At 42.1% G+C, this 14884-nt stretch overlaps 1 protein-coding gene across 5 annotated transcripts in view; it reads left to right on the plus strand.

Moving 5' to 3' along the window:
* The window catches only part of Hs6st2 (heparan sulfate 6-O-sulfotransferase 2), a 279392-nt gene extending 275599 nt beyond the window's left edge, over nucleotides 1-3793 (plus strand). For all 5 annotated transcript variants that reach the window (XM_050121665.1, XM_050121666.1, XM_050121667.1 and 2 more), the window contains one exon: nucleotides 736-3793. In XM_050121665.1, coding sequence (XP_049977622.1) covers nucleotides 736-1618 — 883 coding nt within the window. In that variant the 3' untranslated portion in view covers nucleotides 1619-3793. The remainder of the gene's footprint in view (nucleotides 1-735) is intronic.
* The last annotated feature ends 11091 nt before the right edge of the window (nucleotides 3794-14884 follow it).

Genomic DNA, 14884 nt, shown 5'->3' on the forward strand with positions numbered 1-14884 from the left:
TTTCCTATCCTGGGAATGGTACTATGTAAGCAGAGGTAGATGCTTGCAAATATGGTGTTGGCAGCTACATGCCTACTTTAGACCGTACTAACCACTGTGTTTACTTCTGGAGGCCCTGAAGCTCTGCAGGCCTCTACGGTCCATTTCTCTAACGAATGAGCCCTAATATTCTGGGAATAACCAGAATGGAGAGTATCTTGTCAAATAATTTTGGTGTGATTTTCTTTTTTTTTGTAGCATTTCCAGATTAGACCAGGTTATTGAAAAAGGCCTGTGCCTTGTTCATAAAGAAATGTTAGAATTTTACCTCCCTTATCAACGCCATCTCACTTCCACGAGCCATTCGCTTCAGCTGAGTCTTCATTTTGTCATTCATTTAATAGGGGTTAGGGGTTTGGAGTATAAAGTAAAATGGTTGCGTACTGGCCCAATAGGGCCATTGGGAAGAGAACAAAGGAGGGTAAAGCACAGGAAGGTTGTTATCCAGAGTCTAACACTTTGATGCCTGCTGTGGCTATAGTGTCAAGAGATTGGATAAATGAATCCCCTATGTGGTCATGCTAGTTGGCTATAAAGAGGGGACCACAGCACAGTTTGCAGGACAAATGCTACCAGATCTCTGTCATTCCTCTGCTGCATTCCTTAGTGGCCATGAACATCACAGGCCACCCACCTTCCTGACGGCACTTATGCCAGCTACACTTCTGACTGTTGCTCCTTATGCTTTGCCCATAGGAATTTCCACTACATCACCATCCTCCGAGATCCAGTGTCCCGGTACTTGAGTGAATGGAGGCATGTCCAGCGAGGGGCGACATGGAAAGCATCCCTGCATGTCTGTGATGGAAGGCCCCCAACCTCTGAAGAACTGCCCAGCTGCTACACCGGGGATGACTGGTCTGGCTGCCCTCTCAAAGAGTTCATGGACTGTCCCTATAATCTGGCCAACAACCGCCAAGTGCGCATGCTGTCTGACCTGACTCTAGTGGGCTGCTACAACCTCTCTGTCATGCCGGAAAAGCAAAGAAACAAGATTCTTCTGGAAAGCGCCAAGTCCAATCTGAAGCACATGGCATTCTTTGGCCTCACCGAGTTTCAGCGCAAGACCCAGTACCTGTTTGAGAAGACCTTCAACATGAACTTTATCTCGCCGTTTACTCAATACAATACCACTAGGGCCTCCAGCGTAGAGATCGATGAGGAAATCCAAAAGCGTATTGAGGAACTGAATTTTCTGGATATGGAGTTGTACAGCTATGCGAAAGACCTCTTTCTGCAAAGGTATCAGTTCATGAGGCAGAAGGAGCATCAGGATGCCAGGCGGAAGCGTCAGGAGCAGCGCAAGTTTCTGAAGGGAAGGTGGCTTCAGACCCATTTCCAGAGTCAGAGTCAGGGCCAGAACCAGAGTCCAGGTCAGAATCTGAGTCAGAATTCAAATCCCAACCCAAATCAGAACCTGACTCAGACTCCGAGTCAGAATCTGACTCAGAGATTCAATCCCAATTTGATCCAGAAGGAGAATCGGGGGAGGCAGAAGCAGGGCTCAGGCCGCAAGCAGAGTGGTAGCAGCAGCAACCGCACCAACGACTACATAGGCAGCGTAGAGACGTGGCGCTAACTGGTTCAGGAAGGGGTGTGTGCACTACTTCCCCAAGCACCACCAAAAAGATGGTGTATATCTAACAAGATGGAAATGTCCAAACACACCCTGCTTCCTTCATTTTGGAAGTTCAAAAAACAAGTGTAGATGTTGCCTTTACAGCTGCCTTTTGATTCAGTGTTACACCGTGTGTGGCTAAAGCAAATCTCAGTGTGTAATTAAATTGTCTTTTTTGGAGATGAACTATTTCTGCAATCCAAGAGCCAAACCAGACTCACCAGAAATTGCAGTTTAGATATTTTAAGAAGGTCTTAAATTAGGTATGGAGACACAAAGAAAACACGAAATGTGGCCATTTAAACTTATGGCTAAGAATCAGATTTTAAATGATTCCGGATACTCTGTTAAAACCCAATTTTGAAAGCCACCCCCACCCCCCGCCCGCCTGCCAGAGGGAAGTATAAGTAAAAACATGAGCAGACTAAAAGACACTCAAACCTTCCATTTCCTTCTTGTTTTAACAAGAAGTCTATTTAAACAGAAAAACAACTGATGATAAATTTTGCCAAACTGTAGAAAGTAAACAATTTCTCACTTAAATGTGGGTGGGTTTATGTAAAAATATGGCTTTTCAAATAGATTGGGATTCGTGTCTTGTAATTTAACAGATGTTTAAAATTTAAAATTTTTCTACCTTCTGCTGATTAAAAGGTTTTAAACAGGGTATATCTCATATTTACAAAGCATTTTTCCAAATGGAATACCAATGGAAAGATCCAGTTTCCAGATGGTTTCAGGGCACTGTAATTTCAACAATTTCAGTCTTTTTGGCGCTGCTTCTCATTCACTTTAATGCTTCTCCAAGTTGTGCTCATTCCAAATGAATCCATGTATAGAATTTTCCTTCATCATCTAAATGGTGTGTTTCTAAATCTCTTGTGGTATTTAATCCTGGATTAAAGTCAGGACTTTCTATAGAATTGTCTTATCAATGTCTGTGTAGTAAGGCCCTTAACAAGAAACTCTCAAGCAGAAGAATGTGTCTCTAAGTATTGCTGAACTTATTATTCTTGATCAAATTGAACTGAACCTGAATGTGAACTGTTTCTTATTTTGTTTGTTGTAATGTTTCCAGTTTGGCTGGCTATTTCTGGCCCATGGTTCTTTTGTGTTGAAAGATGTATACACAATAACGAGAGCAATTTTTTTTTCAAAGACAGTGATACTAAATTAGCACATTAGGATAGCCAGAGTTACTCAGTAATACCAGCAGTTGCCTCTGGATACTTGGGGTTAACACTTTTACCAGGTTTTTATTTATGAAAAAATCAGAAGTGAAGAATATTCTGCAGTGAAGCTAAGTTTCAAGAACATACAAGTTGAGGATAGTTTGGTAGTGTAAGTCTGTGTAATTGTACATTGATGGTATCAGTTGCAAATTGAACAAAGGAAGAATGATGTCCCCTCTGTGTTGCTAAACATCATACTGCTTGGCAATTTCCACTTCACGGCTGTTGCTATACTTCTATAAGAACTTACATTAGTCCTTTGGCTTTCAAGAGGGACATGCTTAGAAGTCATACGTAGCACAGTCTGCCCGAGTGCATAACCTGGTGTCATCTGTAATAATATGGCCACAAGTTGGACAAGAAGTTGAGTATCTGGGTCTGAAGGGGTTTTCTTGACTCTGAGCTCTATAACAATATCTACAGCTTTTTGTTTTGTGGTATTGCAGTGTTGAGGATGATGACACCTTAAAAACTGGAAGGAATTTTTAAAAGCACATCTTGAAGTCAAAGTGTTTTAGAATAAACCTATTTGGTGTACATTGTGTTCTTAAAATATTCTGTAGATCACTATGATATTTCAGTTTCTTTAGTTTTAATCGGAAATGTTTGCTCTTAAAACTGACAATGTTGGAAAGCAGGACGAAGTCTGAGCCAGTGGAAAAGCTCATTACAGAAAAAAATATGTGTTATTGCTGTGGTGTGCATGGTTTGCAGAGATTAAGTGCGTTTTCTCTGTCTCTACTGATTACTGTATATAGAGAATGGTATAAATAGACATTTTGTCAGCATCGTGTAAATCCCACGATTTCAAACTGTAAACATCTGTTCAGTGGTGTAGCTTTACAAGCCGTTCGCTGATTTTGTGTAATTTAACAATAGATGTGAAATAAACTTTCAACTGCAAGTTTTGAGCGCTCTCATGCTTTCAAGGTTTACAGCCACCAGGCCCTGTGACATCATAAGCAAACCAGAACTGGGATCTTTTCTCAGACACTGCTTTTCTTTACACTTGACAGCAAAGGATGAAAATGAGATGGTCCATTCTACTTCTTTTTGCCAAAATGGCTTTGTCATGCTTCCTCCTTGGAGGCCATGATTTGAGTAAACCAAAATTGTCCGTGAAATACAAGGTTTGCCATGCAAATGAAATCTCCCTGTGTTTTAATTTAAAGGTTATTATACTAGGTGCTTTCACGTGTAGTGGGATGCAAAAAGGAGAAATGCTCTTAATTGCCTACCTCTTCCTTTTATCCACAAGAAAAAGGTTAAAGGTAGATGTTAACATTTTGGCTTTGACCACAGTTTGCTCTAATTATATTCAGCATTCAGCATACACATTCCCCCCGCCCCCAAATCTTTGGGGTTAGGACTATGGGTAGAGATGATTTGTGCTAGCTCTTTCTCAAAGAGAATTTAAATATCCATTGCAAGGGATTAAAGGGGGAAAATCTACAAGTTCAGTGACTGTTAGTATCCTCTCCTTATAAACTGTTCTTGTGAAGTTTTCCATACCAACTGTTGAACAGTAACCCAGGAGACCAGACTTGGAGTACAGCTCAGATAAGTCCCCGGTTTCCAACCCTAGCATCACAGAAAAACGGTCAACTAAAGGTCTCCCTTATATGAAGGCCCCCATGCCTCCTGGGAATGGGGGATCTGAAGGACTAAACTGGAAACTGCTTGGTATATTAGTTAAATTTTTCTTGCTATGATTTATAAAACCCAAACTTTTACAAGCTTTTGCTCCGACTTAAAATTCCAGAGGGACACGTCCTTCATGGTGGAGAGGCTGACAGCATGCAACAGGCCTGGTAGCTAGAGTAGGATGCTGAGGTACATCTCCAGTGGCAAGCAAGAAGCGGAGAGAGAAAACTAGAAATGGGGAGAGGCTTTGAATCTCAAAGCTTTCTTCTAATGGCATACTTCCTCCAGCAAGGCTACACCACCTATACCTGCTCCAGACAACGCCACCAATTCAGACCAAGGGTTCAAATATGTGAAACTGTGGGGATTTGTCTTTACACCACACCATTTAGTAGATAAAAGTTAGCTCTATTTTTTGCTTGAGAGGAATGGGTACCATTAAAGAGCAGGGTAATACTCACTGAAGCGGAAAACACGCAAGTCTCCCTGACTGTAGGTAACTTCAAGACATCAAGGGAAACTGTGTCCTGAGAAAATGGGCTATCTGAGCCTGGAGGTAGAGTTGAAATGAAGAAATGACTGATTAACCTAGTCTCCCGAGGCTTGAGAACCTCCCTGTGAATTAGTTACTTTCTCCATGACTGTGAACTTAAAGGGACAATGTAAAGGAGGGAGGACACTCTTTTCTTTTGTGCTTTGAGGGTACAGTCCATCCTGGTGGCAGGGCTGTGAGGTTACTTGCTTACATCCCCACACCCAGGAAATTGAGATGGGACACGAAGCTGGGGCCAGCCTATAAACCTCAGGGTTCACCGCGGCAGCTCCTCACTTCCTCATCTGGGCCGCTCCTCTCAAATATCCCACAGTGCCTAAAACAACACCAGGAGCAGCCAGAGACCTCGTGGCCTACCACCTGAGTCCTGTGGGGCGGGGCGTTCAAACTCTCACACATTCAGAGTTATAGCAAAATAGGATCGGGGTGGAGTTGAAGTGGAGAATGATTTCCTTTTATGGGGATGAAAATAAGGCAAAAGCACAGCATCACAGGTTTGGAACAAGGGAATTATGGGACACTGCTGGCTGCCCACATGTGTGTAACCCATTTCTTTCTGGCATTGTCCTCACAGCATGGCCCCTGACGCTTATGTGGGGGGTGGGGGAAGGGAGAGAATAGTGCAACAGTTAGCTGGTACCTTCTTCCCTCTTTTCTTCACTGGAGATTGAACTAAACAAAGCCAGAGTGCTTATGGAGAATGATAACAAAACCCAAGGATGTGCTGACCCCCTACGTTGCCGCCAGGAGCTTGGATTTCTGATGGTTTACAGGGGGAGGAGGAAATATCTTGACACTTCGCTGAAGGAATTTGACTTTAGACACAAACATGGCCTCGTGCAGTCCTCAGACTTTCACAGATGCTCGAATCCCTGCAACCTTAAGGAGAAATGAATGTGTTACTGGAACGTAGCACAACCATCTCTTTGTTTTCTCAGGCTGCTTCTAATCTACAGCAGCAGGGGTCGTTAAAATGGAGCTCTGGAGCTTGGAATGTTTATTTTCTTGCCCTCTGGACAAGAAGTTGATTGACCCTGGAGCTGTAGAGCAAGTCCAAATTCCCTATGTATTGAAAACTTAGCAGAGTTTCCCAGAGTCTACGAGAACAGAAGTGTGAGTCAGAGGTCATGCTTCCTAAGCTGCAGTGGCTCCTGGGGCCCAAGAGTGGGGAGAAGCAGATCTTTACTCTCACAGCTGAAGCCACTGAAGCCAAGTACTGTGTCAACCAGTAGGAACAAACACGCAGGTCTTCAGCTGTGCCAGATGCTCTCAACATGTGTACCAGTTCTGAGAGGGGGGAGGGGAATCAGTTTGAACGTGTGCTTTTACGAATTAAACATCTATAAGTACTCGAGTAAGCACACAGTGAAATCACCACTCTGCAGCTCTCTTGGTCCTAATCACATTGAAATCCCCTCCCCTCCATCATCTTCTCTTCTCCCCTCCCCTCCCTCTTCTTTCTCTTTCCTCTCTTCCATAAGCAATACATATAAAATGAGGGAAATGAGTTTGCTCTCACTCTTACTCGATTCCCGTTTCTTGAAGCTCACCCGTGTCTCATGGTTTTCCTTATCAACTGGGACGACAGTGGATGTTATAGGTTGAGATCAAAGGTTTCAGCCACATACTGCCTGGGTTTGGTCCTAAGCTCTCCCCCAAATGGCAACTCTAATATCTGGATGAGTCATGACTATCTTAGTGTTTCTAGTTCCTTCTCTACCAACGGAGAAAGCAATAGCCAACACGTCAGACATTCCTTGCAGGAATTGGAGTAACAATCTGCAACACGTTTGCCATAGTAACAGAGGTGCAGCCAGCCTTGCATATACTTGTCAATAGAGTTAATATTACTGCTTGCAGCGTGACGGTTAAGTGGCTGCCCAATGTCCCTTTCTTCTGAGGTCAAGATTTGAAAACGCCAGGCTTTAAGGTGGCAGCCTAGCAGTATAGCTCTTACCTAGAATGCCCAAGGGCTTGAACTCTGTCCTCGGCACTCTCTGGGATGAATGAATAAAACTGTTAGTAAATAAAAAGTGAAAATTTTGCAAGAAATTAAGCAAAAACATAGACAATGTCCTATTGTCATTTAAATAAGAACCACTCTTTTGCTGGACATGGTGACTTATTCCTGTTATCTCGGCACTTGGGGGGGGGGGGACAGAGACATGAGGATTGCTTAAAGTTCAAGACTAATCAATACAATAAGTGAGTTACAAGTCATCCTGGGGTGGAGAGTGATGCATACTCTCCAAAATGATAAAAATATACTCATATAAAAATGGAATCTATATACTCATGATGGCACATCTACACATTAGAGTACTACTCATCAGTAAAAAGTAATGATGTCTTGAATTTTGCATGCAATGGACGGAATTAGAAAACATTATCCTGAGTGAGGTAACCCAGACCCCCAAAATAAATATGGTATGTACTCACTTATAAGTGGATACTAGTCATAAACAAAGGACAACGAGCCTATAGTTCAGGATCCTAGAGAAACTAAGTAATAAGGTGAACCCAGAGAAAAACATATATAGACCCCCCTGGAAATTGGAATCAGACAAAAATTTGGGAGCAGAGGATAGGGGTAGAAGGAAGGGGAGAAGGAAGGTTGAGGAGAACTTGAGGGAATGGGATAGTTGAGATGGAGGAAGGACAGATATGAGAGCAAGGAAAGAGATATCTTGATTGAGGGAGCCATTATGGAGTTAGCAAGAAACCTGGCTCTAGAATAATGCCCTAGAACCCACAGGGATGACCCCAGCTAAGACCCTAAGCAATCAATAGAGGAGAGGGTGTCTGAACTGACCTTACCCTGTAGTTAGACTGATGGTTATCTTAAATGTCACCATAGAACCTTCGTCCAAAAACAGATGGGGAACAGAGGCAATGACCCACACTGGAGCAATGGACTGAGCTCCCAAAATACAGTTGAAGAGTGGAAAGAATGAGAGTATGAGCAAGGAATTCAAGACCATGAGGGGGTCATCCACTGAGATAGTGTGCTTGAGCTAATGGTAGCTAACCAACTTCAACTGGACTGGGAGTGGACGAGCATGGGAACAACAAAGCCCCTCTGAAGAGGGTTGACAGTTGGGGCAGACTGAGGGGCCACTGAGAGTGACACGGGGATGTGTCTCTACTGCATATACCAGCTTCATGGGATCCTATTCTCTTTGGATGTAAACCTTGCTCAACCTAGATGTAGTAGGGAGGACCTTGGACTTTTCACAGGGCATGGTGCATGACACTCCCTTAGAGTTGGAGGGGTGGGGTTGGAGGGTCTGTGGAGGGAGGGGAGTGGGAGGAGAGGAGGAAGTGGGATTTGGATTGGTATTTTTTAAGTAATAATAATAAAAAATAAATAAAAATAAAAAACAAAAAATGTAATCTCTATATACTCAATAACATAATCTATATTCATATAACAATGTAATCTATATGCTCAAATAATAATGCAGTCTACATACTCATATAATAATATAATCTATATACTGATATAATAATGTAATCTATATATTCATCTTATATAAGCATGTGTATATATGATACTTATAAAAATATTTTTTAAAGAACGACATCTAAACTTTGAATGTGGCCAATGACACAAACATTCTGAAAGGCCTTATCCACTAAATGCCAAGTGAATCACCATCTCTCCAACAATAAAAAGGAACTCTTTGATAACCCTAGTTGATTTGGGACCTACTCTGTCACACTTTGGCAAGGAAAACTTATGACTTCATTCTTTCCCACCCATCTCTCCAGGCAGCATCTCCAGGGGTCGGGCTTATCTGACTGATGAGATCTGCAAGGGCCCCAAGGATGTAGCTGCCTCTGTAACAGGTCTGGCCTGGTTCCTGGAACTTCCAGACTCCAGGTCTCTATTCTAGATGAAAAGTATAAAATCAGGCATGGTGGTGGCGCATGCCTACAATCCCAGCACTCAGAAGGTAGGGGCAGGAGGATCTGATGTTCAAGGCCATCCTCTGCTACATAGAGATTTTGAAGCCAAACTGGGCTATTTTGTGAAATTCTGTTCCCTCAGAAATGATTATGTACTACCTAGGAGGGAGAAGTCAGAATAAACCATTAATAGCATAACTTAGCCAATCAGGTTGGTAGTTACAATGGATCTTTAGGAAAAACGACACAAGTCATTAAATTCAAGTACTTCACCTCACTTAGAGAAAAAAAAAGCCAGACAGTGGTGCTTTTAATCCCAGCACTGGGGAGGGAGGTGGATCTCAGAGTTCAAAGCCAGCCTGGTTACAGAGCAAATTTCATGGTAACAAGGGCTGCACAGAGAACCCAACCCTTTCTCAAAAAACCCAAACCAAAAGAAAGCACAAGTAAAAGCAAAACAAAACAAATAACAGCTTAATAATGTCATAATAAAATGACATTTGCTTCTATCTTATTTTCATTTTTATACTTCAGTCTTATTACTTTAAGGATGGCATAAGGTTTAATGATCATCAAGCTCCTTGTCTAGTCTTATTATATTTTATACTCATTCAGTTTTCTACTTATTATAATCTTGTTACTTTACTAATCTTGGTAAGCTTTGATGATGCCTACCTGGATCTAGGAAAGGTTAAACAGTTTTCATGACTTAGCCATGCTCTAAAGCAGTGGTTCCTAACCTTCCTAATGCTGTGAATCTTTAGTCCAGTTCTTCAGGTTGTGGTGATCCCAACCATAAAATGATTCCATTGATACTTGATAGCTGGAATTCTGCTTTTGTTATGAATCATAATATCTGATATATAGAAAACCTGAGAAAGGATTGGTTGACCCTAAAGGGTTCTTGACGCACAGGTTGTGAATCACTACTCTACTGACGTTCGTGTGACTTGGGAGTACCTGAAAGGTGTGAGATAGTGTGATAACATAGTTTGATAGGACTTAACTACTCTCTGGAACCAGGTTTAATTGACCTTTTCAGGGATGAATCCAAAACGCAAAAAAAAAAAAAAAAAAAAAAAGCAGTTTTCCCCCTGTGGTCTGAAGGTAGATGTCTGTCCCTAAAGCCACCCAGAGCAGGACCACTTGTCTGTATTGAGGCTTGTGAGAGCAAATAGCAGAGGCTTTATGAATTTGATTTAGATGCCACGAGACTGGATGGATACCGAAAGATGGATTGACAGAGTCAAATTTCCAAGCCCTTTCTCGAGCCCATTTCAGCTGAAAATAGGCTCCCCCAAACATGTAGGGATTTAGGAAGTGGCCTTCTTTGATTCCCCCTCCAGGCCACATGGATGACCACAACATCTTTGTCATTGTCCTTCCATTTTTAGGCCCTCTCTTCATCACCAGAGCCCTCTTTCTAAAACTGTTTCTTAAAATCAGATCCGTATCTCTGTGGCCTCAACCCCCCTCCTCCCCCATCATTCCCAGACTCCATTGCTCACATTCTGAAGTGGAATTAGAGATTGTCTTTCTGGGAGAGATCCCAGGAGAGTCTACATGCCCCAGTGCTTAGGAGAGCCACTGTCCTAACTCACAGGTTTTGGCTGCTCTCCCCTCTTCACAGACAAAATCTAGTCCCCTCGGCTGTGTGCCAAAGCACTACAATCTGGCACCTTTTCTTCCCAGGCACCCTACACAGTCACATCCTGCTGATCCTTTGCTCCTGTCTAAATGACCTGGCTCCTTCACCCAAGTATAGACCTTCCAAAGTGAATCGGAACAAGTTTGCCAGGTATCACTGTCTCTAATACTCTATGGAAAAAATTCTCCAATAAGCTGATTGTCCTCTTAATAGAGCTTTAGCAGACACTCACACTTGGGTCAGTAAGAAACAAGTGTCAATCACTTGGAGCAACAAGTGGAGTAGATAACAGTTTCCAACCCAGATTGAGTCAGTACAAAGCAAAGAAAGCCTACTTGTGATGTCACAGTTTGAGGGGCTGGAACCCCCAGTGGGTATGGAAACAACCGGAATTTTGATCATCATTCAACTTTGAGACCCATAGTTTGAACTTCATGTCCTAGTTGTTGTGCAGGCCAGTGAGGAAAGTCATCCTAGTTATGAGATTTTTTTAAAAAAATGATCTATGGACTATGCACCTGTTTATCATCTACTAACCTGGTTCTGGTCTTAGGGAGCATTTAATAGCCATGTGAAAATGAATAATTTCCTGTGAGGCTCACCCAGTTTTAAAAAGCTGAGAGGGGAGCTCAGAAAATGCTTCTCAAGCAATGTTTCCAAAGCCAAATATTGTGGCTCACACTGTTAACCCCAGCCCTTAAGAAGCTGAGGTAGGAGGAGTTCTGCAAGGACAGCCTGAGTCACAGAGTAAATCCAAGGCCAACTTGGCTTGTTCTACCTAGGTAGACTTTTGTCTCAAGACCAGCTAAATGAACAAACGGATTCCCAGCTGTGTGCCTTTCCCAAAAGCAAGATCCTTTCTGAACTGCCAGGATGAAGACAGCCGCTGTGCAAGAGGCTTTGTGCTCCGCTGGAGGTGCTTGGTGGGTCCTGCACTTGGGTCGAAGTTTCTAAATTCATGGGACCAGAGACAGCAACAACTACAACCACATTCTCCCGTAGGAAAACAGTTATTCAGTGCGGGCACCCCAAGAGATTAGGAGCCCAGTTTTGACTGTCCATTCTGGCTAGACATGAAGCGCTCACCTCTCAATGAGGTTAATAAGCATGACGGGGATATTAATATCTATTAATATCCACTGCATACAACGCTCTACTCACATCTTCATATAATGCTGGCAGCTACTTACTGAAAATTTGTCACAGCTCAGACACTCTATGAAGTCCTTCATACACACAGCTTCACTTAATAATCAGAACCACTTTATGAGGAAGGAAAATTGCTTCTCACAACTTATACAGGAGTGCGGCTAGGCCCATGGAACACTTAATTCATTAAACCACAACTTGGTATAAATCCAAAGCTCCATCTCTTTCGGTTATGTGTTATTTAAAGCGATTTTTTTTCTTATGGGACTTTTCAAATTTCTACAGAAGCAGAGGAGCACCAGGAATTTCTCCATCACTCAATGTCAGTATTATCAGTCTTTGCTTGAATTTAATTCCCTTCCCATTGCACATATTCCAAGCAAATTCTTCTCTAAAAGAAAAAAAAACACTAAAAAATAAGATAAAGGATATTCTCATAATATATGAAAGCAAGGTGAAGTTCTGGGAGGTATATTCAGGGGCCAAAGAAACAAAATGGTTTCTTTTCTTTATTTGTTTAAAAAGCCTTGAAAGCTTGGACCACCTGCCTCTGCCTCTAAAGTGCTGGGATTAAGGGTGTACATGACCTACAACCACAGGTACTAGATTTGGCAGTCACACGATTAGGAGTGAGAACCCTGGGTTTCACAGCCAGGGAAGTCAACTCCAAGGCCGTATCTGTACCCACTTGGATTTCTCTTCTGTAATTGAAGCTAAAGCACAGTAGTTTGGGGTGGAGGATCATGGAACTCTTAAGGTAGTCAGCATGGGAAAACATTCCTGGATGATCCAATAAATTAACACTGGGCTCTTTTCCAATTAGGTATACTCATAAAGTAACCAGTTTTCCTGAGGTTCTTTGAACTCCACACTCCTTATCACTTGCTCCTGGTCCCAGACATACCCATTCCACACTGGAGGAAAGGAGCAGCCTGGGGTCTTTATCACTGAAGAAACAACAGGGGATTCTAACCCTTGAACTCAATGTGATTGGTCCATAAGTACATTTTAAGGTCTTTCATATGGAAGTTAAAACACTTGGCTCTTGCTGCTGGACAGATGGCTCAGTGGTTAAGTACTGCTTTGGCAGAGGATCTGGGTTGAGTTTCCTTGACCCACATCAGGCATCTTGTAACTACCTATAGCTCCAGTTTCAAGGGATCCAGTGCCCTCTTCCGGCCTGCATGGGTGCCAGGCAGGCACACGATGCACATATGTGCATGAAAATACTCACATGTACACAATAACAACAGCCAAAGCTTGGCCCCTGGTGTCAGGATTTTTGACCAATACTACTAGACTTACATTTTCCCCTTCCCAAATTTTTGGTTCAACTCTAAACCATTAGAAAATTATTTTTCTGTGAAATAAAATGGTTTTGGTCTCCAGTCTGATTTAGGTTAGGCCCTGTGTACTTTACATGCTGTGATTTGTAATTAATTTTTTAAAGTTAGTATATAAATTAATGGCATATAAAGGAAATAGTATATAAAGAAGAAAAAAACACACACAAGGACATTTGCTTCTATCTCATTTGCATTTTACATTGCAGCCTTGGTGTGGGAAGTCTACATGTTGCTTTTATTGGTTAATGAATAAAGAAGCTGTTTCAGCCAATGACTTAGCAGAATATAGCTAGGCAGGAAAAACTAAACTGAATGCCGTGAGAAAGAAGGCAGAGTCAGGGAAATGCCATGTAGCCACCAGAGAGAAAAGACACAAGTCGCCAGCTGGAACCTTGGCAGTAGGCCACAAGCCTCATGGTAAAATATAAAATAATGAAAATGGGTTAATTTTAGATGTAAGAGCTAGCTGGGAATACACATAAATGATTGGCCAAGCAGTCATTTAAATAATATAGTTTCTGTGTGATTATTTCAGGAGTCTGGGCAGATGGGAAATGAACAAGCAGCCTCCTACAACACAGCCTTGTTGCTTTAAGGATACATTATAGAATTTTCACACATTATTTATCATTTTATCTTGTTTTCATTTCCATCCCCCAATGCCCTTCCTTTGTGCCCCATGCCCCTTCCCCCAGTTGCCTTCCTTACGTAGTTCCTCTCTCATTTCATATATACTGCATTTCTAATTAGAGTTCATCCCTACTCACTGTATCTACACTGCCTTTCAGGGCACTGAAGAAGGCTCTGCCTACATTATGGATGAGAGATATCTGGAGCAACATTCTTTTGAAAACCGTTGCTGAAGTTTCTTTCACCTCTAACACCATCATTGCACACATGGTTCATTTTCATTTGCCTGCATCACTGTACAGGTTTACTTTGAGGACTTCAGAGGGCAAATGACAGAACTGAGACGCAGCCCCACAGCTCTCAAGGTCTCCTGAGTGTACACAGAATTTCCCTCATGGTTAATAAGCAGACTGTTAGCATGTCTACTTTCCCTTTTGACCCACTGCTCCATTGACTATTTGTCTTTAGCCAAAAGCAAACTCTTTTCTCAGCTTCTTACTACAAGAGTGTAGGGGTCAGTAGGGCACAGTGTCTGGAGCCATTATCTTGGTCCTACCCACTTATCTTCTGTGTGACCTGGGATTAAGTGACTAATCCTTAATGTCCTCACTGCCAACTTGAAGTTATAATAGCATTTATTCTGTAGATTTGTCATGATCATTAAAGGAGCTAAAGCATGCAGAACACTTCTCCATTTGGAAAAATATTTTATTAAGTGTATGTTTGATATTATTTGCAAAAACTATGTGAAAGGCTTTTACGTAGTTTCATAAAAAGTGTTTTATTCCCTGCTACCTCACAAATAAATCACCCCTGTGGATTTCATTTTCTTTCTCAACAACCAAGCGGATAAAATATGGGTTACCTCTTGCCTGGACTAACTTTCTAAGGATTTATTCATGCAACTTATTTTTTCCAGCTTTTTAAAATTGATTTTTATTGAGCTTTACATTTTCTCTGCTCTCCTTCTTGTCTCTCCCCTCCCCTTCAACCCTCCCCCAAGCTCCCCTTGCCCCCAATTTACTCAGGAGATCTTGTCTTTTTCTACTTCCCATGTAGATTATCTATGTATGTCTCTCTTAGGGTCCTCATTGTTGTCTAAGTTCTCTGGGATTG

Source organism: Alexandromys fortis, unplaced genomic scaffold, assembly GCF_014885135.2.
Source record: "Alexandromys fortis isolate MF-2015 unplaced genomic scaffold, M_Fortis_MF-2015_v1.1 scaffold_194, whole genome shotgun sequence".
Taxonomy (NCBI): domain Eukaryota; kingdom Metazoa; phylum Chordata; class Mammalia; order Rodentia; family Cricetidae; genus Alexandromys; species Alexandromys fortis.